Below are 27,631 nucleotides of genomic sequence, written 5' to 3' on the forward strand. Positions count from 1 at the left end.
GGGTGGCGTTACATTGATGGCTGGCACCCCTTTAACTGATTAGAAATTTTTTTTGAGGGGTGTTGGGACACTGATGGCCAGCACCCTTTTTCCAAATTAAAAAAAAATTTGGGTGTTGGAACACTGATAGTCGACACCTTGTAATTTATATATATATGGATGCTCTTTGGGTTGTGGTATTGTAATTAGAGAAAAAATTATTGAGAGTATCCTGCTGAAGAAAAGGCTATTATAGTTACTCACCGTCTGATAAGCAAACAATGTCACTATAAGGTTAGAAACCTTTCAAGTTGTTAACCATCCAAAGTTGTTTGCCTATCAGATGAGGAGTAACTGTAAATCATAGATGTGATGTAATGGACTCTTTGATTATTTGGGGAGGGTACCATCAATTCAAGATACCGAACATTGGGGTTAAATTATATATTGTCATGCGTTAACGGAGTTGGATTATATATTGTCACGTGAATCATAAAGGTTATGTCATCAAAGGGTGGAGATACTAGCATTCAAATTGATTGTATTATTTTTGTATCTGTAAATCAATTTTGGTCTGTATTATTTGTTGTTAGATTTTTTCGTATATCAATTGGACTTCATATATCAGTTGTCTGCAATATTCGTATTTTTTTGTATCAGTAAATCAATTTTAGCCCATATTAATTGTTGGTCGAATTTTATATGTTCTTATATCAATTTAAAATGTTCGTATTGCAAAAAATTTATGTGGACCCAAGAGTTTTGCATACAAAAAGTTATGTTAGAAATTCATATTATGTTTTGCAAAAATAGTTACAAACTAAATAATTACAAAAAACTCAAAATTGTGTGGACCCAAGCGTTGTCCTCGGCCCGGCATGTAACGGTCAGGCAACCTCCATTGGCAAGAGGGTGCACCTTCATGTGGCGATTGATAATCATTCAGGCCGACCTCTGGTGTTCCTGTCGGTGTACTGAAGAAAGTGTAAAATTGTATGCCTCATCATCAGGGGTGACGGGGCATTATGACACCGGAGGTGTTGAGCCAAAAATATCTTCAATGGCAAGTGCTTGCCATTGGAGCTCCATGTGGTATAAGAATGTTTCAGAGTGTGCCAAATGTTGAGGCTGGGGGTTTAGGTCGTTGCCAAATATCTCCTCGAATGAATAAGGTTGTTTGGGATGGGGTGTATGTAATGACGTTCCGGATGCTGAATATTGGGGACCGAGATCGGTGTTTGAGTCTGATTTAGTGTTCCCAGACGGTGGGACTATTACAAAGTGGTTGAGTCTTCATCCGTTGTCGCTTAGACCTACTTGGTTGCGAGTGTTGAAGGGGGGTGCTTCTTATAGCAGGCGTTCCACAAAATGATGTATGGGGCATGCTCGGTCACCCAATTTTTTATGTCCTTACCCTTTTTGTCTAACCCGTAAGCATGTTCGCAGTCTTGTGGAAGGTTTGGGATATATTGATGCAACCGAGCTATCTTGATACCCGATTCGCTATGTGCCACACGACCATGTTGAAATTAATCAATGAGACATTTGTCATAAATAGTATTCGCTACTCGTGAACCCATGATAGTATGAGGGCTGCAATTTCTCCCTTGGAATACATCCATAGAAACTGCACAGTATAGAAAGATTATATTATAAATTGGACTAATTTTTTTTGCAAATGTTGAAATTAAAAAATATTTATAGCACTCAAATATTGTAATTTTAAAAAAATTCGAAAGTGTATTTCATGTTTTCCCAAAAATTAGCCTCTATCATTTGGCGGTATACGGGCACCGTGTATGATCTTTCGATTCCCAATTTCGTTGCCCATTTGTAAAACATATTCAAAATTTTAAGTATATTTGGCATGCAAAAAGTACAATACTATTAAAGAAAAAGGTAATATCCAATTTTTAAGCATATTTCAGATCTTCTAGTAAGGGGAGGTACATTATGTGGATTTTATTCTGATTGGCGTCCAACATTAGTACCCCACCTATCAATTGTAGAAGATAAACTCTAGAAGCATAAATAATGTTCGTTTGCATTGGACGGCTCGGTAGGTTTTCGAAATTATTCCTTAACCAAGTAAATTTAATACCGATTAATCTTTCTTCCTTATTATCGGGGGCCACTCTTCCAAGTAATCATTCGTAATTTAACCAATGATCGATCACTTTACCTAGCCCTGTCATTTTTTATCTTTCAATATATAGACCCACTTAGACCGATACATCTTGTAGTGTTATAATGTATTCCTCACATGGGAGGTGGAATGTGTGAATCTTCGGGCACCCTCATTCCACTAGCTTTGATATTAAATCGGCTTTTAGGTCCAAAATCTGAATGAATGCAGCTGTGCCAAACTTGACAACATTCAAATATGGCACAACGCTCTGGTCGGAAAAATATCTCGGATCATGGAGTCGAGGCCTCACAACCCGGTACTCTTCCTACAAAAATAGTAAACATTATATTATTTTATTTCTCAAAAAAAATTATATGAATTTTATTTAAAGCTTAATTGGATCACATTTACCGTATTATGTACAAACTTTGTTATGGTTTCCATTATCGAGGAGAGGTCGAGGATTCATTCTGATATCTGTACAAAAGTCGAATAATTTTTTTACGCTCGACGTAAAATATCAATATTTTATTAAAATGGAACCATTTATATTTTAAAAAATATGAAACAACTTACATCTTTTATCTAGGAGAGATAAAAATTAATAAAAATTTCTCTAATGGGTGGAGCTTGGTGATGGTGGTTTATTTTGTAGGTTGGGTGGTGGACTATTTGGGGCTTTTACAGTGGAGGACCATTGAAGCTGATAAGAGAAAGAAGGATAAGAAGGGAAAAAAAAGAGGCCTTATAGGAAACTCGTTTTCTTAGATATGCAATGTGTGTTGAAGCGTGTAGACTTCGTCTATGAATTATTCAATACTTAAATTAGCTGTCGCACACGTTGCATGAACATGTGCACACGGGTATTGAAGGCTTTGGAACTTCCCATACTTGTAGTTCTTGTTCCACAAATCAACTACGTAGGACCTGAGCGAAAGTCTCGCGCGACGACCGATGTACTCTTGAACTTGAAAAGACTCCATGTACCAAGAATACAATTTTGCATTCATCGTCTATGCCTTACATATGTTGTTTGCCATAGCCTTTCGGGCGACTTCAACGTACACGTGCCCGACCTTCATTTGTTTTACTTGCCTTAAGCCTATCATTGGCATCAATCTGACAAGCCTATACAACATTGCCGAGAATACAACAGAAATTGGCAAATGGGGTATACGCCTCAAAACGGAGTTAACCGCCTTTACAAGGTTGGTTATTATATAAGCATAACGAAACCTGTCATCAAAACTTCATTCTACCCAACCACTGCTGGAGATTAATTGGTAAGGACGACATTTGACCTCAAGCCTCGTAAGTTTATGCCTGAATCATCACGGTTCTAGCTCGTACTCCGTGTAGCCAATTTAAAAAATATATTAAAAAACAAATACGAACAGATAAATTTTGCCAAAAAATAAAAAAAAAAGATCTGAATAATTTTGAAAAAATATTTTAAGAAATGGGAACTTTTGAAAATTTATTTTAATAAAATACAAACTGAAATATTTCAAAAAATAATTTAAATAATTACTGAATGAAAATTTTAATAATTAGATTAAAAATAAAATATAAACATATTTTAGAACAATATTTTTTTACTCATGTTCACAATTATTTTACGCCAGTCCTTATTTTTATAATCTTTATGGAAGTTTGTCGCAATGTGTTGGATGTAATAAACAGACATTCATGGAACCCCCTGAACATCTTATCGCAGCCAATGATCCCTTTAATCTATCAGAGATAATGCAAATGTTGTCTTGCTTGACAACATGCCTCCCTAGATTTGTTAGGAAAAATTCCTAAGACCGGAAACTCTCACCCTCCACGATTGCGAAAGCGATAGGAAGTACATTCTGGTTACTGTCTTGTGCAACCGCAATTAGAAGTATTTGTATATATTTACCTTACAGCCAGATACCATCCACCTGCACCAACGATTTGTAGTAGGGGAATGCCTTCACACATGGCTCAAACGTCCAAAACAATTGGTGGGAAATTTCTCTACAAAGTTGTATTTCACCGTCTGAGCCTTTATGCAGCAAAGTTTGCAAATCAGTTACCTTACCTGGCACATACTTCTACATCATGGCTATCCACCCTTGAAGTTCGTTGTATGACACATCCCAGTCACCATGCAACTGCTCCATCACCATTTATTTCACCCATCATGTCTTCCTCTAAGAAACTCGGTACTTGAATCGAGCTTGCATGTTTACAATAATGACCAGTACAAGGATGATGGGCATGTCTTTCACCAATGGCATGATGCTGTTGCATATGGTTTTTGCATCCAATTTTTGGTGGTCTTACATTATACGTGCAACCGTGCATATGTGACGCCCTTCTATTTTCTTGATTGTCCACCTTTGAGTCTGCACCAATAAAGCAACCTGAACACGCTAATTACAACCACTTCCATCTTTCCAACATTATCTAACATATAAAAACTATGTAAACTTCATGACTTTGTAGTCGACAGATAACTTCAAGTTGTATTGATTTGTTGCATGTACAAAGTATTTTTTGTTATTGAATTATGGTCCGACGAACAACTCTTCAGCTTCTGATTCTCCCCACAGTAGGTGAGTAGTTGCTATGTCTAGATATTCGGGGAACTCGTATACATGCACCGTATCAAGATCTACGTCTGACGTGAAAGCCCTTAGATTATTACAGATAACTATATCGGATACCTTGTTCCTGGCCGAATTGGGGTTCATATCAACACCCTCCACCATGCCTTCATTGTCTATATCTTCGGGGATCTCATCCAAATCAGGGCCACTAAAATCTTCATTATCATGGTGGGACTGATCTTCATTACAAAACTTTCATCACCATCTAGTATAGTGCCTAACACCTCTGGATAAATATCTAGACGAGGACTCGGGATTGAGATGTTATACAAACATCCGTCGTAATTTAGATTTTTGGGAGTTTGCATTAACCTTTCATAGCCCGACTGGTCTTCCCAGTAAACATTAAGATCAAAATCAAATACAAAACACTGACTTGCTGAAATTACAACTTGAACGGGTTTTGGATCGACTAACTTTGCGAACAACTCAATTGAACTTAGATTCTCGAGCTCAGGGGGTAATAAATTGTGATATTTGTGCCTATATCATCATCTTCAAGCTCCATCCTCGCAAACCTGAAAGGTTCCATTGAAATTAGAATTTTGTAAAGCAATGTTATCATTTGCTTCCCACAATGGACAACTGTCTTCATACTAATCTTCTCTTTCAATTCCACCAGCAAAACACGTTTGTTGAATCTTATTCCAATTTTTTACCGACTTTGAAATACACAAGCTTCTTCAACTGTATTTATAATTTCTCCATCGCAATTAACATAGACTAACAAATTTTGAGAACTCATCTTAAAAAATATCTGCTTCCTGCTCAACAAAATACTGATATATCACTATTTTTGTTGTTAAACTAGTAAATAGAAAAAATCAAATAGAAGACACCACAAATAAATAGGTTAGGGGGTGTCGGCCATTGGATACATGACACCCCAATTTTTTAATTGATAAAGGGGGTGTTAACCATTAGTGTTCCAGTACCCCAAATTTTTTTAATCTGGAAAAAGGGTGTCGGTCATTAATGTCCCAACACCCAAAATTTTTTTTAATCTTAAAAAGGGGTGCCAACCATCAGTGTTCCAACACCCCAAAACTTTTTTTAGTCTATAAAAATGGTGTTGGCCATTAGTGTTCTAATACCTCAATTTTTTTTTTAATTTGGAAAAAGGGTGCCAGCCATCAATGTTCTAGCACCCCAAAATTTCTTAAAATTCGAAAAAAAGGTGTTGGCCATTAGTGTCTCAACACCTAAATTTATTTTTTATTTTAGAAAAAGGGATGCCAACCATTAGTGTCATGACAACCTAAATTTTTTGTAATCAGTTAAAAAGGTGTCGACCATCAATGTCATGTCACCCCAAATTTTATTTTAGATACTGGTATACATGTTATACCAGTGTGATACAATTTGAGAAAAAAATACATGGATGCCGACCATCTCTTGTCCAAAACCTAAAAAATTATTTTTTTTACTATCTGACGCAATCATGAGGAAATGATTGTGTCAGAATTTTTGTGGGTATCGGCCATCTAGTATTCATTACTCCCGAGTACTATTCATCTTAGGTCATTTAGGTAATTTTTTGAACTTATGTCATTTTTGTAATTATTTTTTTCGGTCAATTAGGTAAAATAACCTTAAAGATTAGACTCAAAACACATTGAGAGAATTTTGTGTTTATGTTTTGAGAATTCTTTATTTTTGGGTTTCTAGGTTTAGTTTTTATCTCCACATTTTGTACTCTTTGTTCTATTACTATTATAGTAAACTTATCTTTACCCGTAATTTTTTATCCTCTTCGAAGGGGGTTTTTCACGTTAAATTTGTGTGTTTAATTTCTCAATTCCACTATTTTTTATTTGTTCGTTGCTTAATCAAGTCAATCCCCAAGTGGTATCAGAGCTAATTTAATTTTTACAGATCAATTCATTCTATGGTGTCACACATTTCAATTTGTAGCAAGTTTAGATGATGGCAATCTAGTTCAGACTAGCCTAAAAAACGTCGTTTCCAGAAAAAAGCTTGAGAATCTAGATAGACAAAATAGGATAAGTTTGATGAAAAAGCCCTATCTGCAATTCAATTGTGCCTCACGAATAGGGTATTACAAGAGGTATTGATAGAGAAAACCTCATCCACCTTGTGAAAAATGTTAAAAACTCTTTATGCGACTAAGTCTCTAATTAACAGTTTAGTGTGTAAACAACATCTATTTATGTTTCGCATGAACAAATGTGAGCTTTTAAGAGATTATATGATTATGATTCATTTCTCTTTTGAATGATTTAATGGACGTTGAGGTTCAAATTGACAATAAAGATTAGGCTATGCTATTACCGTGCTCTTTACCCCATTCATACAATTCTTTTAAGGAGACCCTGATTTATGGTAAAGACAATCTCTCATTTAAGGATATGAAGGGTCTTTTGTTAAGTAAAAACAAACTCAACAATGAGTTTGGTTCGAATAGCAAGACAAATAGACATGATTCCATTTTAGTAGCATTAAAGAAGCAAGACAAAAGGTGTCGTTATTGTAAGAAGTTAGGTCATTGCAAAATAGATTGTTATAAACTGCAAAATAAAATGACTGCTAAGAGCAACGGGGAAGGTGTAGCTGGTGCTAATTTGGTCAACAAAAAAGGTAATGATTTCTTGTTAGTGTCAACGAGCAAAAGTTTGGAGCTTATATCTAAGTGGATCCTAGATTCGTGATGTTCTTTCCACATGTGTCCCATTAGAGAATGGTTCTCTACATACAGTTCGCTTAAAGGTGGAGTTGTGTGAATGAAAAATAGTTCATCCAGTAAAGTAATCGGTATTGGTGCTATTCAAATCAAGATGTATGATGGGATGGTCAAGACACTGCCAGATGTCAGGTATGTACCTGATTTATGAAAAAATTTCATCCCCTTGAGTATTTTAGACTCGAAAGGTTGTAAAATCAACATCAAGTCGAGCGACATTAAGGTATCTCGTGGGGTTTTTGTTTTTATGAAAGGTAAAAGGATCGACAATCTTTATATTCTGGAAGGTTCTACAGTGATTGGTGAAATCAGACGTCCATCATCCATTTCGAAGTCGAAGTCGACTTATTTGGAGCAGAAACAACTTGGTTATAGGAGGGAAAAAATATAACCATTTTGTTGAAGAATGATTCTCTTTTGGATGTAGGTTTCAAAAAATTAGGGCATTGTGTTCGTGAAAATTAGATCAGAGTTAGTTTTGATTTAGGAGTGCACAAGTCAAATGCTAGAAGTCTTCTAGCTTCTAAGTAAAAATTTAACTTGGTTAATTCATTGCATAGTTCAAGATATGCCTATGATGGGCTTTGACAAAGATGGTGTTACGAAAATACGAGTCAAGGTGGAGATTTGTTGAGTATGCATCGTATTTCAGTCAAATTTGAAAGATAATCTCCCAGTTAAACTCTGTTTATTTGTTTTGGTCGAATTATGATTAGTCTAAATTATTTTTTTATTTGACCTACGAATTTAGTCTATAAGTAGGCTCTTTTACAACCTTAGAAATACACCCATTAAAGATTAGCACTCATAACACTTTTGGAGAATTTTGTGTTTATTTTTTGAAGGTTCTTTATTTTTTCTAGGTTTAGTTTTTTATCTTCATCTTTTGTACTCTTCGTTCTGTTGCCATTATAGTAAAATTATCTTTGCTCGTGTAAAGAACAATTAAACCTGCAATGGAAGGGCATCTCCCATAACTCTTTATAAAGCAACTCTGCTAAAATGATAAGCGAAATAATCAATTTCTGCTATTAAACTACATTTTATGCTTAAGCTCATTACTAAAAGTAGGATATTTTTCCTTCAATTTTGGCCTTTCTGTAGTATGTATCCTTGAGCTGAAACTTTTCCCTATAAAGTAGAAGGATGTAATAAGTTTAGGAAAATACAGATTTAAGGCTCTTTCCATAGCAACGGATTGAGTGATTGTCATTGCATGTAAATTGTTGGCATGTTTATTATTTGCATCAGTTGTAATTTCATCATTCATCCCCTTATATAAAAATGGAAAAAAGGTATTCCAAAGTTTTATTTTTCCCCCTTCAATCAAACACACATGTAAGATATAGACTTACGTAGTTTGTTGACTGATTGTGCCATATCTTTCTCCAGTTTTCCACACCCATGATGCTTTGTTTCTCTAAGTAATGTTAGTTTGCTAGAGAAAAACAAGTAGCGCAACAAGAATAGGGAATCAAATATTTAAGAAAAATGAATAAGAACAAAAAAAACATGAAAGAAAGTAATGATACAAGAAAACAAAAATGGGGTATCCCCTTTCAATGAAAAGAGTTGGAAAGAGAATCTCTGTGTTGTTGCTTTCTATCCCAAGAGAATAATGTCAATGCCAGTAGTGCTACTTTTTAGACTAAAATACCCATGTATTGTAGAAAATAACTAAATTAGTTATTTAGATATTTGTGCACAGTTAGTTAGAGTAGTGAGCTGTATAGTGTAATTAGCAATGTAATTAGTTACACCTTAGCTGTATATATTCTATAGCTCTATTCAATTGAAAACACGATTCATTGAATAAAGAAAATAAAAATATTATTTACATTTTTTTTATCATCTTAACATGGTATCAGAGCTCTAAATCTGAATCGGGTGGATTTGGTTCCACCATCACCATTGATTTCAGCATTCCTTTCTATCTTCATCCTTCCGATACTCCTTGGATCGTTCTCGTCTCCCATCAACTCACCGGCACAGATAACTATTGTGTTTGGAGCCGTTCTATGAGTATTGCTCTTCTTGCGAAGAACAAACTCAGATTTATCGATGGATCTTGCAAACGCGATTCTCTTTCTCCAGATCTAAAATCACAATGGGATCGTTGCAACGCTCTTGTTCTCTCTTGGGTCATCAATACTGTTTCCAAGGAACTCTCTGCTGGAATCGTTTTTGCCTCTAGTGCAGCTTTGGTTTGGAAGGACTTACAGGAAGGTATGATAAGGTTGATGGCTCTCGTGTTTATTATCTTCATCGGTCTATTTCCACTCACACACAAGGTACTTCATCTGTTGCTACTTATTTCACAAAACTCCACCTTCTCTTGGATGAGTATGATATTCTTATGCCTTCATCTACTTGTGATTGTGACCTTGCAAAAAAGACTGCTCAACATTCTCAGCAATGTCTTTTTCAATTTCTTATGGGTTTGAATGAAACTTATGCAAATGTTCGAAGCCAGATCTTATTGATGCAACCTTTTCCCTTTGTCAACAATGCTTATTCTATGGTGATTCGTGATGAAGATCAACGCGAGCTAGCCTCTCCTACCTTTTCTGATTCCACTGCTCTGCTTTCCTCCAAACCTGCTTTTTTCTCTTCCAAGAAGCGTTATAATGGCATCTGTGAGCATTGCAAACTTTCGGGTCACAGGATTGAGAATTGTTATAGGCTTACTGATTTTTCCCCTGATTTCAAATTCACTAAAAAGAAATCACCAGCGGCCAATCATGTTGTTACTACTACTGACAGTGATGATACTGATGATATAGCTACTCATTCAGCTCCTCTGGCTCCTACTTTTACTCCTGAGTAGTATCAACAGATTCTTTCTCTTCTCAGCAAGGATTCTGCTTCATCCTTTCAACCTGTGGCTCATATGGCAGGTACCTCCCCTATTAGTGATCTAGTTTCCTGGATTCTTGACACTGGGGCTTCAAATCATATGACATTTGTTTTCAATTCTTTGAATTCACCTGTTGCTTGTTCCGCTAATACTTATGTTAAATTGCCTACTGGAAAATCTGCCACTATCACTCACATTGGTACTCATTCCCTCACCCCAACTCATCATTTGACTGATGTACTATATATTCCCTCTTTTAACTTTAACCTCATCTCTATCTCAAAGCTCACTAAGGATCTCAATTGTTTTGTTTCCTTTTATCCCTCATTCTGTGTTTTGCAAGACCTTTGCAGTGGAAGGATGATGGGGATTGGTAAAGAGAATGATGGCCTCTACATACTTTTACCTCATACAATTTCAAACCCAGTCAATACCAATGTAACCACTTCTTTGTTTTCAGAATCTAGTGTTACTTCTTTGTCATCGTCTAAGCATGTTGATTCCTCTTTGTGCCATGCTAGACTTGGTCATACATCTTTATCCAAGTTGAATAAAATTCCTTCTCTACATTCTGTTTTTCATTCTCAACATGATATTACTTATTGTACTGTTTGTCCTTTAGCTAAGCAATCTCGCTTACCTTTTCCACTAAGTGAATCAAGATCAAAAACTGCATTCTCCCTTATTCACATTGATCTTTGGGGAGCATATCGTTTTTCTACTCATTTTGGGCATAGATATTTTTTGACTATTATTGATGATAAGACTAGGATGACTTGGATATTTCTACTAAAACTTAAGAGTGATGCCTTTCTTGTCTTAAAGGATTTCATTAGTCTTGTTAAAACTCAATTTTCTGGGGTAGTCAAGATCGTTAGGAGTGATAATGGGAGTGAATTCTTTACCAAGGAGGGTACACCTTTTTTTCATTCTCTTGGCATCATTCATCAATCATCTTGTGTTCACACACCACAATAGAATGGTGTGGCAGAACGTAAACATAGACATCTTTTAGATGTAGCAAGGGCACTCAAATTTCATTCAAATATTCCTGTCAAATTTTGGGGTGAATGTGTGTTATCTGCTTGTTATTTAATCAATAGATTACCCTCATCTGTTCTTCATTGGAAGTCACCATATGAAATGTTATATGATAAACCATCTTCCTTGTCACATTTAAAAGTTTTTGGTTGCCTTTGTTTTGCTACTATCATCCCTTTTCATGATAAATTCTCTCCAAAGGCAATACCATCTATTTTTATGGGGTATTCTTTAGGAAAAAAGGGTTATCTTTTGTTTAATCCTATTTCTCAGAAATTTTTTGTCAGTCGAGATGTTGTTTTCCATGAACATGTTTTTCCCTTCAAACCTCTTCCTAAGGATCAGCCAATGTTTCCTCTAGATGTAAATGCTTTTGGACCACTTGATGATTCCAATTTTCTTCCTTTTACCATTACATCTTCACCTACACCTTCAATATCTCATCTTACTCCTATACAACCACCATCATTACTATCCCCACAACCATCACCACTCATATCCTACACTTCTCCTACCACACAATCAACACCACCACCACCACCACCACCGCAACCTCCCCAACCCTTACGCCAAAGCACCCGAACTCACAAACAACCTGCTTGGATGGAAGACTACATTTGTTCCATAAAATCCTCATCATCAACTTCCTCCACTGCAGCACAAGGTCAGTATGCCATCTCTAATTTTATCTCCTATTCTTATTTACCTTCACATACTCAATGTTTTTTCCTCATCCATCACTCATACACCTGAACCTCAAACCTATTTCAAGGCAATTAAACATAATTGTTGGCAAGTAGCAATGCAACAGGAAATTGAGGCGTTGGAAGCAAATGACACATGGGCTGTTGTCCCTTTGCCACCTGGAAAGATCCCCATTAGTTGCAAATGGGTGTATAAAGTTAAGTATCATTCTAATGGCTCAATCGAGCGTTACAATGCCAGATTAGTTGCCAAAGGGTACAATCAAAGGGCTAGGATTGATTTTCAGGATACTTTCTCTCCAGTTGTAAAGCAAGTAACGGTCCGCGTTGTTATTGTACTAGCTGCATTATATAATTGGCCTTTTGTACAATTAGATGTCTACAATGCTTTCCTCCAGGGTGACCTTCATGAAGAAGTCTACATGGCTTTACCACAGGGATTTGCTAATCCAGGGGGCAATCAAGTATGTAGATTACTCAAATACCTTTATGGCTTGAAAAAGGTGTCGAGACAATGGAACCTAAAACTTAGTGAGGCTCTCATCAACACTGGATACAATCAAAGTAAGCATGACTACTCATTGTTTACCAAAACAGTGGGTAACAAAATTGTGATCATGCTCATATATGTTGATGATCTCTTGATCACTGGGAATGATAGGGAACTAATTGAAGAACTTCAAGCCATTCTACATCAGAACTTCAAAATGAAAGATCTAGGAACACTCAAATATTTCCTTGGGATAGAGGTAGCAAGATCGACAGAAGGAATCATAATGAATCAGAGGAAATATGCCTTAGAACTCATAGAAGACATTGGTTTGAATAATGCAAAGCCAGCAAACACTCCTCTTGAGCAGAATCTAAAGTTAACCAGTGCTGAATATGATGAAGCACTTCAATTGCAGTAAGATGATATTAAACTGGAAGATGCAAGTATATATCAATGGCTTATAGGTAGACTCTTGTACTTGACAAATACTAGGCCAGACATTGCCTTTGCCGTTCAACATCTCAGTCAATTTATGCACATGCCAAAAAAATCTCATTATGAAGCAGCTATACGAATTGTGAGATACATTAAGAAGAATCCTGGACAAGGAATCTTACTTTCAGCAGCAGGAAGACCAGAGATAAATACCTATTGTGACTCAGGTTGGACATCATGCAGCATGACAAGGAAATCTGTCACAGGTTTTTGTATCAAGCTTGGTGATTCATTAATCTCGTGGAAATATAAGAAGCAAAACACGATATCGAGATCTTCTGCAGAAGCAGAATATAGGAGCATGGCAGTTACAGTTGCTGAGCTTATGTGGATTAAAGGCTTGCTGTCAGAACTGGGTGTTGAAGTAACCAAACCAATGATGTTGCATTGTGATAGTCAAGCAGTAATACAAATTTCTAGTAATCCAGTATATCATGAGAGGACGAAGCACATAGAGATTGATTGTCATTTTATCAGAGAAAAAATACAGAGGGGGCACATTCAAACCAGGCACATTTCAATAAGAGAGCAAATGACAGATTTATTGACAAAGGGTTTGAGTATTCCACAACACAAATATCTAGTTAACAAGTTGAGAGTGAAAGACATTTTTTCACCCATCAACTTGAGGGGGCATGTAGAAAATAACTAAATTAGTTATTTAGATATTTGTGCACAATTAGTTAGAGTAGTGAGCTGTATAATGTAATTAGCAATGTAATTAGTTACACCTTAGCTGTATATATTCTATAGCTCTATTCAATTGAAAACACGATTCATTGAATAAAGAAAATAAAAATATTCTTTACATTTCTTTTTCGTCATCTTAACATGTACCTTGGTACCCAAGGTACAAAATCCAAGAAAGAAACAAGGATTACTCAAAAGCTTATTACCAAATCAGAGCATGCCGAAAAGAAGAAATTCAAGAAGAAAATAGAATGGTTAAAGCTAAATTAAAGGAATATGAAATAGTACCTTTGTTGAATGCAATTTGTTGGACAATGTTGTTAAGGTCACCACCCCAATGTCCCTTACCCTTTTCATCTTCTACTCTTTCCGCATTTAAAACTCTCTTACAAAATATCTCCAACTCAAGGTAACCTTTTATTATTAATTTATCTGAACATGGGAATCCAAAAGCATGATTGCCTGAACCAAAATTCTTGATGTTGAGAATGATTCAAATGAATGAAAAATCTCAAGAATAAATGCTATCGATTAGAATGAATAGTGCAATCCTCTTACATTAACTATTCATCGACTATGATTAAATGCATAAGATAAAAGTTGGATGAAATTTGATTAGGACTAAATGTTTATTCATAAGATAAAACTTTAAGGATTTTAAACTTTATTTTTTAGAATTTAAATAAACTGTAAAAATTGAACCAATCTTGTTGGTTTTATTGTGCCATGATACTGTTACAGATGCATTTATGGCTAAATCTTAATTATAATGATTTATTAATATTCCAACTTAAAAAAAAATTATTTTAGTCCTTCATTTTTTATAGACCTTTAACTTATGTTATTTATTAAATCACCTCAAAAATAATGAAAAAGTCAAGGTTTTAATCATTAGAAGCTCAAAGTCCTAACTCTTTATGACTGGATTTTTGAGTCTTGCCTTCATAATCTTGGCAAAGAAGAGTGTTGTTTTACCTTTTAGTATCCCTTAACTCACACAACTTTACATTTTTCATATTGCAATTAGTGTTTTGTTTGATAAATTTATCAAAAAGTGGAGCCTACATATTTAAGTTATAATTGTTGGTTAAATTATTTATACATTTCTTAACAAATTTACGAGTGTTCCTTCTTTTCATATTTTTGGAAAAGAAAAAAAAATGATTTTAAGAATTCCTTAAAAAAAAAAGTTAAAAAGAAGCAAAAATGGTTTTGGAAGGCAAAGGATAAAGTATAAAGAACTTTTAAGAATAATTTAATATATAGACTAGGAGTGAGAGGATTCATACCTTTTCTTAGTAGAAAACTGGTGGATGGATTGGGAAGTCAAGTTGTCCATTGTTAGTGATCAGTTGTGTACCTAATATCTTCAATTTCTCACACTCAACTAGTTCCAACTTGTTTAACATTGGCCACTTTGTGGTATGCTTGCCCGGGTAGAAACATTTCAATTCTGGTAGCCTCCAAAGCCTAAGGCTGTATAGATGATCAAACTCGAAATTGACGGCTATTTCCGACTCGGATCCTTCCTCTAATTTGGAAACAATCTCCTCCACTCCACAATAAAATATTCCAAGATAACGTAATCGTGGTAGGTCTTTGGCTATTGAGGCTGGAAATATATTCTTCAAAATTTGACAGCGCCAAACAAATATTGTACAGATTTTCTTAAAAGAAAAAATTCCTTTGGGATCATTTTTCCAAATATATTTCAACTTTGGTAATCTTATCATATGCAATTCTCTTAGTTGAGTGGTTGCAAGTAAAGCGGTTTCTTTTTCTTCATGCATGATTTCAAATACTTGTTGTAAGGAACCACAAGTGTTTACAGTTAGATGCTGCAACTTATCACATCCTTTGACTCTCAATTCTTGTAGTTTGGGAAATGCAACCTGCACTCATGCCAATATAATGAAATTAGAAGCTAGCTGTTTGTTTCATTTATTGTGTGTGTGTTTGTGGAAAAGTAGAAGGATAGAAAGAGAGAGGAAATGTGGAAAATAAATAAATAAATTTTGAGTGTGATTGGTAAAAAAATTAAAAAGAAAAAGAAAAGCTCATTTTTCACATAATTCATAAAAACAAATTATTTCAAATTGAAATTATAAGAGAAGAGAAAATGGAAGAGATGCTTGTTAGTCTAAAAATATGCATTTTTCAAAAATTCCATTTTCATTCCTCTCATTTTCAACTATACCAAGAAATGATTAAAAAGAAATTTACTTTTTCTTTCTTATCGACCACACTATAGAAAAGAAAAATAAATATTTTCTATCTTTCTATCTTTTTACTCCTTTAATTTTCCTATCTTTTTAATTTTCTTTCCACTATACCATTAAAGCCAAAGCCAACAAGGAGAAAAATTAAGAATTAACCCACCTTATTGTCAAACAGATCACCTTGACTACAGATTCGTTGGTTCTCCTGCCTTGTATATCTCCTTATGAAGCTGTCCAAGTTTGGACAGTTGTATATCCTCATTGATTTCATGAATGCAAATTCAATAACTTTATTTTGAGAGGAGGAGCAAAATCCACTGAAATGCTGAAGATTCTTTAGCTCTAAGGACTTTAATTGAGGAAATAATGATAAAGTCATCGTAGCCTGAGTTTCTTCTTCTATATTTTCCAAAAAAATTATCTCCTCTAAGCAGTTGCATTCAGTTATCTCAAAGTATTTGAGATGAACCAGACATTTAGCCATAGAAAATGATAATAGGTATTTTATGTTTCTACAACCATCGATTTTCAATGTGGTTAACGTCTCATGAGTGCAAAAAGATACATTTGACAACTGGTTGTGCCATACCTTTATAACACTAAGTGATGCCAACCGCAATTTTTTCAAGGAAGGAAACGATATCTGAAACCATACACATCAGTATTTCTACTTTCAAATAAATATTATATATATATATAATTCTAAAGGAATATTTACTTTATAATTCTATTTTTGCAATTACCAAATACAATAAAAAATTTACCCGTTTGAAAATTCTAATGGTGATATGCTTCCAATTCCAAAACATGTCATATTTTTTTCGAGTGGTAATCTTGCACATTTCTTGGCTACCTTAATTGCTGTAGATCGCAGCTCCTCATTGTAATGCCCAATTATTTCCCGGGCCCAGTTGAATAAAATTCAATGTTTAAAGTCCAAATATACAGGCCCAAATCAGAAATTACAAGCCCAAATTAGCCTAAACATTGGGAAATCAGAAACCCTAGGCAGCAAACTAAGCCGCCGCAACATCCTTGCAACACGTCCCTTCGCTTTCCCCCCGCGCGCGCCTAGCTTCTGCGTGCGTACGCCTCCAGCTGGCCTCCGTACACCTGTAGCAAACGCAACAAACGCAAAAAAAACAACCAGCAACGACAAAGAAAACAGAAAACAAAATAGCAAGGAAAGAAAAGAAATAACAGAAGAGATTTTGGGATTTTTTATTTATTTTTATTTTCTTTTCGATTCGGTTATATAAGACCGATTCCAACACTGTAAAGGGATCCTTTTTTCACAGAAATTGAATATAGAAACAAGAAAAAAAATTCAAAGAAAATTTCGTAAGGTTTTTTTAGTCTCTCTTCGTTTTTCTGTATTTTTCTTTTATTCTTTTGTTCATTGCTAGTGTAAATAAATAAAAGAGAAAGGAAGTTTAGAGCGAGGACTTTACCTTTGTTGTGGAGCCGAATCCTTGTCTTCTCCATCGTAATCGGAGATCGGGCGAAGGATCGGAGAGCCTTTGAGTGGCTGGTCTACGGAGCGGCGTAGAGGAGCATGTTTAGCTTAGGTTTTTTTTTTTGTTTTGTTAAAATGAAATGGCTACTAGTTTTAGGGTTACTTAGGTTTAGTTTTTTTTATTTAATACTGATTATTGAAACGGTGTCGTTTAGACCTGGTTTCAATGGTTTAAAACGGCGTCGTTTAAAGGCCTTCGACCCGTGCGGTGACCCGACCCGAGGGAAGGATCCGCGCATTTTGTTCGACGGTCTATTTGCGCGCATAGTCCCTCCACTTTTCAAGGTCGTTTCAATCCAGTACTTTTATCTCTTTTCGAATTTAATCTCTTATTTCATTTTTGTTTCATTTTAATCCCAGCTTGCAACGCCGCGTTTTGGGGAAGCGGGATATTTCCCAATCGGCTTCCCATATAATCTGCGCATTGCAGTATAGCCCCCCACTTTAGCTTAATCTTATTTAGTCCCTGTTATTTCGATTTTGTTTGTGATTTAATCCTTCTTATTATTTAGTTTTTTTTTTAGAAAATTCGTTGTTATTTTTATTATCATACTTATTCTTTATATTGTATTATTTTTTTATTTATTATATTTGTTTATATATATTTAACTTTATATTTTATAGAAAGTTAATTTCTAATAATGATACTTCATATTTTTATATATGTATATATAGTATTTTTTAGTATACATACGTGTATATATATAATAATATGTTATTAATTTCAAATGATATTTTTTATGCACAGAAATCTTATTCCTTTTAAATTTGTTATTTTATTTCATTTATTTAACTTTTGTATATTATTACCATGTATGTATTATTATTTTTATACTAGATTTTATTTTTATAAATCAAAACGTAGATACTAATTTTATGCTATTCACTTTTATTTTACTTCCTTTTTTTAAATCTTTCATTAGAATTTATTCACACCTTTTATTTGTTTTTTTGTTCAATTACCAAAATTGTATCAAGTATTCATCTTATTCATTGTTATTATATTTTTCCTTTTTTTCTCATTGTTTCGAAGTTTTTTTTATTTATTGATTATTAATTTTTAGGTTGCTTAATTATTAACATGGATGTTTGTATAACATGATTAAAGAATGTTTGTATTAGTTTAAGTTTAGATAGTTTATTTATCTTTTACATTATATGTATTGCTATTCAATTATGTTCTATTTGTAATAATTGTATGTTATTAAAGCGTTATAATCGTTTTATTTCATAATTCCTAAATAACTTGGTGTTCATAAGTTCTCGAGAATTGTGACTTAACTTATTGGGCTTTAATTCTTTTCGATGAATTTAGATAATCAAATGTTGGTTTTATTAAAACTATACAATTGTTAAAATAAAGTTCTTAAGATCTCAAAATGCTGAATCCTAACTTATTGGATACAATGTTTTGTTATCTCAATAAAGGCAATGTTTGATGTTTAAGAATATCAAGAAATTAAACCCTAACTTACTGAGTTCCAATTTCTCGATGGACTTAGATAATCAAATAACCCTCTTAAAACACATGATTTTCTTAAAAATGGACAAATTTAATTTCAAAGATTGAATCGTTGCACCCTAACTTACTGAGTGTGACAATTTATTTCTTTGAAATAAATGAATCTCATCATCCAATTCATTTTATTCAAATTTTCTCTTCAAAGGAGTGTATTCTAAAATCTTTTCAAATTCTCGACACTAAGACATTAAACAATCGATTCGGTACCAATTTTGGGCGTTACGAGAGTGCTAACCATTCCTCGTGCGTAACCGACTCCCGAACTTGTTTTCTCAAATTTTGCAGACCAAAATCATTTTTAATGGTGAACCGGTCACACCTCAATAAAAGATCGGTGGCGACTCCCATTTTTGTTTTTAAAGTCGATAACTTATTTTTGTTTTCAAAAAGTGGTTTTAACACTCATCACTTTCAAAACTGTCCCTGGCCATCTTCTTAAAGAACTCCCAAGCTTCTTCGTCATCTAAATCAACAATTGCAAAGGTCATTGTAGCATCCATCCCATTGCTTAGAACATTTTGATTTCTTGAGGTCAACAGTATTTTGCATCCTTTGTGTTGACTTCCAAATGGAATCCCGACTTCCTCTAGATCCAGTTTCTTCCAAAGATCATCCAAAATAATAAGAACATTTTTCTCCTTCCTTAACCTTCCATACAATTTACGGGCTCTTACATCCGGACTGTTTTCTTCAAACTTCAAACCCAATGAGTATGCTATTTGGTCTTGGATTTCCTTAATGTCAGGAATTTGAGATACAGTTGCCCTAACTACTGAATCGAATAACTTAACCTCAACCTCATGGAGTTGTCTCTCAACTTCTTTGACCAGCCATGTTTTGCCCACACCAGCCATTCCGTACACTCCAATCATGCTTGTTGTTGCATCTTTCAGTGACTCCATGATATCATTGAAAACCTCCTCTCTTGATTTAAAGGCCTCAAAGTCTGTATGGATTATGGGTTCAGCAACATCAGGGTATCCCACTCGCTCAAATTGGCACTCTTTGATAAGCTCATCAAAAGTGGCAGCATCTTTTTCTGCTTTCCTGCTAAGCTGGTAGCGAGACTTGATGTTGGGACACAAGCCAAAGAAGCACTTGGTCGTTGCTTTGACTTCAAGCTCCTTCACTTTCTTCTCCTTTTCAGTGATAACCTCATCCAACCTGTGGCGCCAATCCAGGACATCGGCTTTAATCTTCTCCCCGTTCCTTTCTGCAACATCAACATCTTGCTGCACACTTGTTCTTTTTGCAATCAACGTCCTATGTTTCTGCTCGAACTAGTCAACAAATTTCTGGTAGAAGATTACATATCTAATATGACGTTTAACTTGGTGGAAGATACCTTTCGCAGTCTCGGAAGAAACATTGGCGGCAGCACCAGTACCAATTGCTTCCATTTTTTATTTTTTATTTTTTTGCTTTGGGGTTACAGATAACAGTTAGAGAGAGTAAAAAAGAGGCAAGAAAGAAAATACTAAAACGAAAGGATATGGACTGTTGTCTTCCACTCTGTTAGACTTAGATTACAAATCAAAGAACCAAGAAAAGAAAACAGAGAATGGATGTGGACGATTGCGGGTATTTTCATTGGCGTTAACTTCTGAGGATGAGTGATGTAGCACATCAATTCAAAGGGTTAATAACCAATTTAGCCCCTGAACTATACCTAAAATACTAATTTGATACATTTGAAATTCTACAAATTTCAAAGGGTAAACTGCTCGTATAGTGACCCAAGGTTTGATGTCTTCCTATTTTGGTCACTGATTTTTGTTTTTTTTAATTTAGTTACTTCCATTAGATTAATTGTCATTTTTAATCACTCCATCGTTAAAATGCCTTGGTTATTGAACGAAATGCTAACATGGTAGTATTTTTATTGGTATAATAACAAATTTAGCCCTTAACACTTTACACATTCTATCAAGTTGATCCTAATTCTAGAAAAATTCAACAATTTTAACACTCAATGTTTGCATATTTTGTCAATTTAGTCCAAAATCAAATAATTAAAAAAATTTTATAATTTTAAGAACTTGAAATATATATAATTTATTATAAAAGGACATAAAAATATAAAATATTTAAAATATATATACTTACAAAAGGGCTTAGTTGCTATTTGGTCCTAATTCTAAAAAGTCAACAAATTTAATCTTTAATGTTTGCACATTTTGTCAATTTAATCCAAATTCTAAAAATTTATAAATAAAATATTCAAAAATATAAAACATTCAAAAAAAATTAATCAATCCTACAACCGAAATAGGTAAAGTTTTCTTAGTTATAATTCAAAATCATTTTTAAAAAAAACCCACCAAATGCTCCTACTTTTTATATATGCAACTGCATGACATTGCAATTAAAAAAATTACAAAAAAAAAATGTGCAATTTTTTTTTCTTGTTATTAGATTTTCTTGGTCAACCAAACAAAAGAGATAAACTATGTCAAACAACATTGTCCCCTCATCTCCTTCCCTGTTCGTCTTCAAGCTTCTCATTGTTCTTATACTCCTGACCAAATCTCACAATCTCAAAAATCATACCAAATTGATACCCAACTTTATTAGACCCAAACTATGTTATGTACTTGGAGAAATATAAATTCTCAAATGACAGTGTTGAAGGTAAAAATTGAGTATATTCTATGTCAAGGAAGGAAAAGTGCTGTTACTTTCATGAAAAAATAAAAGAAAGAAGAAAATAACCGAGAGAGAATAAGATGAGAGAAAGAATAACAATATTAATAACAGAAAAACTATCCCCTCATTCTCTGCCCATGCCATTATTTGTAGAAAAATCCTCATCTGAGTGTGTGCGCCAATATTCTCTGTTTGCTCATCATTAGCCCACGTGTCATTCAGTTATGAAGTCAGCATATTGCCTAGGCGAATACCTCCTGCGTGAGCTTCTTCTCAACTCTTGGTTCCTTTGGGCTGTGTACTCTCCAGCAGGGCCCTCAGCAGCATTTCGGTTCAGAACAGTACCCTCTTTATCGAGATGAACCCTGTCCTCAAGGTGGAAAGCAGGGTAAAGCTGGTGCAGTTTCTCGTTATCTTTCCAAGTAGCATTGTCAATGGTCAGGCCATTCCATTGGATTAAGCACTGGTTTACGGTGGCAGACCCTCGTTGTACTTGCCTATGATCTAAGACTGCAATGGGGTACAAGTTAATAGAGCTGGTGGAATCGACCAAATCCAAAAGAGTGACTTGCTATTCAGGGTGTCCGAGGTATTTCTTGAGCATAGACACATGAAATACGGGATGGATACGAGCCGTAGAAGGCAGGTCGAGCTCATATGCGACTGGACCAACACGTTTGAGGACCTAATATGGACCAAAATATCTGTGACCGAGCTTTGAATTGCGCTGCAACCGTATAGAAGACTGTCGATAAGGTTGCAATTTAACATATAACCAGTCCCCGACATTGAAACTGATATCTCAGTGATGTTTATCAGCATAGAACTTCATCCAAGCCTGAGCTTGGGCTAAATTTATTTTGAGCAGCTGTAAAACATGGTCTCGTTCGAGTAACTGAGCATCAACGAGAAGGTGACCACTGTCGTCCTTAACATACCGTGCTATTGTAGGTGGGGGCGACCATACAACACTTCAAAAGGTGTCATTTGCGCAGCCGTTTGGTATGAGGTGTTATACCAATATTCGGCCCAAGGTAAAAATAACATCCAAGAGGTAGGGTGGTCCGAGGCATAGCAACTCAAATACATTTCCAAGCATCGGTTGAGGGCCTCCGTTTGGCCGTCAGTTTGTAGGTGGTATGCGGTGCTCATACTCAGTGTCGTGCCTTGGAGCCTATATACTTCTTTCCAGAAGCTACTGAGGAAACGAGGATCACGGTCCGAGACAATCTCCGTAGGAATGCCGTGTAATCGCACTACTTCTTGCACAAAGGCAGAAGCAACTATTTGACTGGAAAAATGAGTTGGCAGACCCACAAAATGCCCATATTTTGAAAGTCGATCAACGACCACCATAACCACGATTTTACCCTTTGAAGGTGGAGGCCCGGTGATAAAATCCATGGAAATATTTTCAAAGACCAAAGTCGGAATTGGAAGAGGTTGAAGGAGGCCAGTTGGAGAAACTATAGCAGACTTCATCTGTTGACAGATCTGGCAAGAGCAGACGAATTGGGTGACATCTCACGCATATTCTTCCAATAAAAATTTGTAGTAAGGCGATAAAACGTACGGGTGATGCTGGAGTGGCCGCCAACAGGGGACGAATGGAACTCCGTTAATAGACTAGTGCAAAGTGGAGAATCAAAGGTAGCACCAGTCGAGAGTTAAAGAATAGTAGCTTGTCTTTGAACAAAAATCCCGGTAGAGAAGTTGGATCAGTGGCTAGACGTTGCTGCAAAGCAAGCAACTCAGGATGCACAGCATTGGCCTCTCGGAGCTGATCAACTATAGAAAACTAAACATGAGAAAGAGCCAAGAATTGGGTAGCAGGAATTCTGGACAAGGCATCTGCTACGGTGTTGATTCGGCCCGGACGGTAAACGATGTCGAAGTCATAGCCAATCAATTTACCCAACCACTTCTGTTGATCCGGTGTTTGAATTACTTGAGAGGTAATACTCTTTAATGATTGCTGATCAGTAATAATTGTAAATCGGTTACCCAAAAGGTACTGGCGCCATTTAGAAACGGCTTGCGTAATAGCATACATCTCCCTTTGATATGTGGAGGATTGTTGCAATCGAGGGCTGAGTTGGGGGCTATAATATGCAATAGGGTGACTACCTTGTGAAAGGATGGCACCGATGCCAGTACCCGAAGCATCTGTTTCCACCACAAATGGTTTGCTGAAATCAGGTAATGCAAGAATAGGGGATTCACTAAGTAGCTGTTTCAAATGCTCAAAGGCCGTGTGGGCTAAGGGAGTCCATTGGAAGGCATCTGTTCGCAGCAGGTCAGTCAAGGGACCGGCAATGGCCGCGAAGTGACGGATAAAGCGGTAGTAATACCCGACCAAGCCGAGAAAACCGCGGACAGCCTTGACGGTGCGGGGAATAGGCCACGATTGGATGGCTTTAATTTTATCGGGATCCACCTGAACTCCTTGCCGAGAAACAATATGTCCTAAATACCCAATGCTTGTATGACCAAATAGACATTTAGAACATTTCGCCACTAACTGGTGTTCGCGGAAGAGATGAAAAACAACCTAGATATGTTCTAAATGGGTTTCCCAATCTAGACTATAGATCAAAATGTCGTCAAAGAAAACCAACACAAACTTGCGGAGGTACGGACGAAAAACCGAATTCATAAGACTTTGAAATGTAGATGGCGAGTTTGTGTGCCCAAACGGCATGACGAGGAACTCATAATGCCCGTCGTGAGTATTAAAGGCAGTCTTGCTTTCATCCTCGGCTTTAACTCGAATTTGATGGAATCCAGCTAACAAATCGAGTTTAGAGAAATACATAGCCCCATGAAGTTCATCGAATAATTCATCGATGGACGGAATCGGAAATTGATCTTTGATAGTCACAGCATTGAGGGCTCGGTAATCAACACAAAAGTGCCACTAGCCATCTTTCTTGCATACCAGTAACACTGGTGAGGAAAAAAGACTTGTACTTGGTTGGATGATACCATCAGCCAGCATTTCTAAAACCAACCGCTCGATTTCCCGTTTCTAAAAATATGGATATCGATAAGGCTTAACGTTCACCAGACCATAATTTGGGGCTAGATGAATCGCGTGATCACAGTCTCGCATCGGAGGTAATCCTATTGGTTTGGAAAACATGTCAACAAACTCAGTCAATAAGGCATCAATTTCAAGGACCACAACTTCAGATGGAAAATTAGGCTCAGAAACGAGATCTAACCTGAAAAATTCAGCCACAGAATTATTGTGAGTCAAGCGGCGAAGCCCATTGAACTGTATAGGTTGAACAGCGGGAGCCTCATCTCCCGTCCATCGAACCTTCTGGCCGGCATAAGAGAACTAAAAAATTGATGAAGAGTAATCGGTAAGTACTGGTCCCAACGTTGCTAACCATTCTACTCCCAAGACCATGTCCCATCCTTGAATAGGAAAAACGAAGAAATCAACGAGGATTTCTTGATTTTGGATAACCAGAGGGACTTGTCGAATGATGCCATCGCAAGGGAGGCATTCACCACTATCCACCAAAACAAAAAAGCTGGGAGTGGTAGTAACTGTCAAATTTAAATAAGAGGCGACGCGTGTCTGAACGAAGTTATGAGTGCTACCGCCATCTAATAACACTTGGACAGGTTTCCCAAACACTGTTCCTTGAAACCTAAGTGTCGAAACAGAGCAGCCTCCGGCTAGGGCATTGTACGATATGGCTAACTGCAGGGGAGAAGATGGATCTACGGAAGATAACTCATGATCGGGACCGTGAGGAGGAGGAAGCAACAAAGGGTTGTTAACTTCAGTGGGTTTTGAATCATTTTCAAGAAACAAAAGTTGAGGTTTAGACTTGCATTTATGGTCCCAGGAATATTTCTCATCAAAGTGATAGCACAAGCCTTTGGATCGGCGTTGGGCGGCCTCCGACGGGGTAAGACGACGAATGGGTAAAGTCGCTGTAGATTGGGTTGTAAGAGGTTACGAGGCGGTGGGGTGAACTTTAGGGTTAAAAGAAGGTATGGGAAGGAGAGGCTTAGTGGTGCCGAGGGTTGGAACGGGTCTAGCAGGGGATTTTTCCAGGATAATACATCTCTCATGAAGTTGGGCCAGCTGCATAGCGTCATCCAATGTAGTGGGCCGGTGGATGAGCATGGAATGCTTGATGTCAGATCGTAGCCCAGAAATAAAACACTGGACCAGAAAGTGGGCCTGCAAACAGATAGCACGATTAGTAACCGCCTCAAACTCAGAGCGATAGGCATCCACCGAAGTCGTTTGGTGCAATTTAGCGAGGAGGCCTTCTGGTTCTTCTAAATCGCGAGAACGGAAACGGGCGAGGAGCGACGCTGAGAACACGTGCCAACCAGCAAGCTGACGGTTGCGGAACATCCAATCATACCAATCGAAAGCAGCCTCGTCGAAGTAAAAGGGGGCGATAGTTACGCGGTCCTCATCTCTGATGTTGTAAAAAGTGAAGTAGCGATCAGCTTGCATAAGCCAACGGTCCGGGTTGATACCGAAGAACCGAGCCAGTTGAACAGATGCTGGTTTATGTTGTCCTAACGGATTTTGAGAAGCCAAAAATGGAGAAGGTGCAGGACTTGAAGACTGAGAAGAAGTGTGTTGACTGACCAATTCACGGAGCAAGGCTTTTTGCTCATCGAAAGAGGTAACCAGGAGATCAAAGTCCTGACGGAGAGCATTTTGGGAATCTGAAAGCGAACTTTGGGACTCGGTCAAGGACTTGATGTTGTCGTCTAAAACGTGAAGCTGGGTCTGATGCTCTACCATATTTGTAGAGACTCAATGAAAGCACCAATGTTATGTACTTGGAGAAATATAAATTCTCAAATGACAGTGTTGAAGGTAAAAATTGAGTATATTCTGTGTCAAGGAAGGAAAAGTGCTGTTACTTTCATGAAAAAATAAAAGAAAGAATAAAATAACCCAGAGAGAATAAGATGAGAGAAAGAATAACAATATTCATAACAGAAAAACTATCCCCTCATTCTCTGCCCATGCCATTATTTGTAGAAAAATCCTCATCTTAGTGTGTGCGCCAATATTCTCTGTTTGCTCATCATTAGCCCACGTGTCCTTCAGTTATGAAGTCAGCATATTGCCTAGGCGAATACCTCCTGCGTGAGCTTCTTCTCAACTCTTGGTTCCTTTGGGCTATGTACTCTCCAGCAGGGCCCTCAGCAGCATTTGGGTTCAGAACAAACTACATCACCACTTCATCATCGAGCACTCACCATTAAACCCACGCCCAAAGTTAATTTCTTTGTTTTTTTTTTATACAGGCATACCCAAACTCTGTTTTGCATTTTCTTTTAATGAGGAAAAAATCGATCAATGAAGTATCACCTAGCCTTAAGTATTTGAATCCCTCTAAGCCCCACACTTTGCCGCCAAAATGAATCCAGATATGTTTCTTTAAGTAAAAGTTTTCTAATTTGAGTCCCTCAACCAACTATTTGATCATGGTGCGAGTAGAATTTGGTAGTGATTGATTCAAAAAATTAATTCAAAGGACTCGTTTAGCTCGATGGGGTTTAAAGAAAAAATAAATAAATATTTATTCAAAAAATTCAAGAGAAATTAAGGGTTAAGTTTTGTTGAATCCCCAAAATATTTTTGTTAGAATTCAAGAAAAATTTATTTGAATCCCTCAAGCAAATTCATATTTAAGCCTTTATATAATTATATATATTTTTAGTAATTTATATTTTTATTTCATTTTATAATAAATTTTATATTTTTTTCAATTTTTTTAAAACTATATATATTTTTTAATTTTGACTAAATTGAAAAAATATGCAAATATTGAAGGTTAAATTTGTTGAATTTTTAGAATTATGAACAAATAGATAGTATGTGTAAAGTGTTAAGGGCTAAATTTGTTTTTATACCAACCAAAAGACGGTCACGTCAACATTTTGTTTAGTGACCAAGGCATTTTAATAGTAGAGTGACAAAAAATGACAATTAATCTAACGGGTTGAC

The 27,631-nt window shown here is 36.1% G+C and overlaps 3 protein-coding genes across 6 annotated transcripts; all 3 read right to left on the minus strand.

The window, feature by feature from the left end:
* Window positions 1–666: 666 nt before the first annotated feature.
* Window positions 667–17,670, minus strand: LOC107933847 (uncharacterized). Of its 3 annotated transcripts, none has more exons than XR_005920695.1 (5): window positions 16,711–17,607; window positions 16,107–16,589; window positions 15,017–15,619; window positions 14,016–14,189; window positions 667–1,606 (listed from the first exon to the last, which is right to left on the minus strand). XR_005920695.1 is itself a non-coding variant. In XM_041104626.1 (5 exons), exons 2-4 carry the CDS (start codon window positions 16,786–16,788, stop codon window positions 15,023–15,025), a joined length of 1,158 nt encoding a protein of 385 aa, XP_040960560.1. In that variant the 5' UTR covers window positions 16,789–17,059; window positions 17,398–17,670; the 3' UTR covers window positions 13,768–14,189; window positions 15,017–15,022. The 3 variants fall into 3 exon arrangements, 2 of the variants coding, with proteins under 2 accessions (XP_040960560.1, XP_040960559.1); XM_041104626.1 differs by lacking the exon at window positions 667–1,606 and having other exon boundaries at window positions 13,768–14,189; window positions 16,711–17,059; window positions 17,398–17,670; XM_041104625.1 differs by lacking the exon at window positions 667–1,606 and having other exon boundaries at window positions 13,768–14,189.
* Window positions 17,671–19,379: 1,709 nt separating this feature from the next.
* On the minus strand, window positions 19,380–20,384 carry LOC121223208 (disease resistance protein At4g27190-like). The gene is made up of 2 exons (XM_041104332.1): window positions 20,316–20,384; window positions 19,380–20,264 (listed from the first exon to the last, which is right to left on the minus strand). The coding sequence occupies exons 1-2, from the start codon at window positions 20,382–20,384 to the stop codon at window positions 19,380–19,382; spliced, it is 954 nt and encodes a 317-aa protein (XP_040960266.1).
* A 1,225-nt stretch (window positions 20,385–21,609) lies between these two features.
* Window positions 21,610–26,846, minus strand: LOC107933848 (uncharacterized). Of its 2 annotated transcripts, XM_041104627.1 has the most exons (3): window positions 24,855–26,846; window positions 23,204–24,753; window positions 21,610–23,124 (listed from the first exon to the last, which is right to left on the minus strand). In XM_041104627.1, exon 1 carries the CDS (start codon window positions 26,414–26,416, stop codon window positions 25,604–25,606), a length of 813 nt encoding a protein of 270 aa, XP_040960561.1. In that variant the 5' UTR covers window positions 26,417–26,846; the 3' UTR covers window positions 21,610–23,124; window positions 23,204–24,753; window positions 24,855–25,603. The 2 variants fall into 2 exon arrangements, with proteins under 2 accessions (XP_040960561.1, XP_016721631.1); XM_016866142.2 differs by having other exon boundaries at window positions 21,610–24,753.
* Window positions 26,847–27,631: the final 785 nt, after the last annotated feature.

Source organism: Gossypium hirsutum, chromosome D11 (assembly GCF_007990345.1).
Source record: "Gossypium hirsutum isolate 1008001.06 chromosome D11, Gossypium_hirsutum_v2.1, whole genome shotgun sequence".
In the NCBI taxonomy this organism is placed as follows: Eukaryota; Viridiplantae; Streptophyta; class Magnoliopsida; order Malvales; family Malvaceae; genus Gossypium; species Gossypium hirsutum.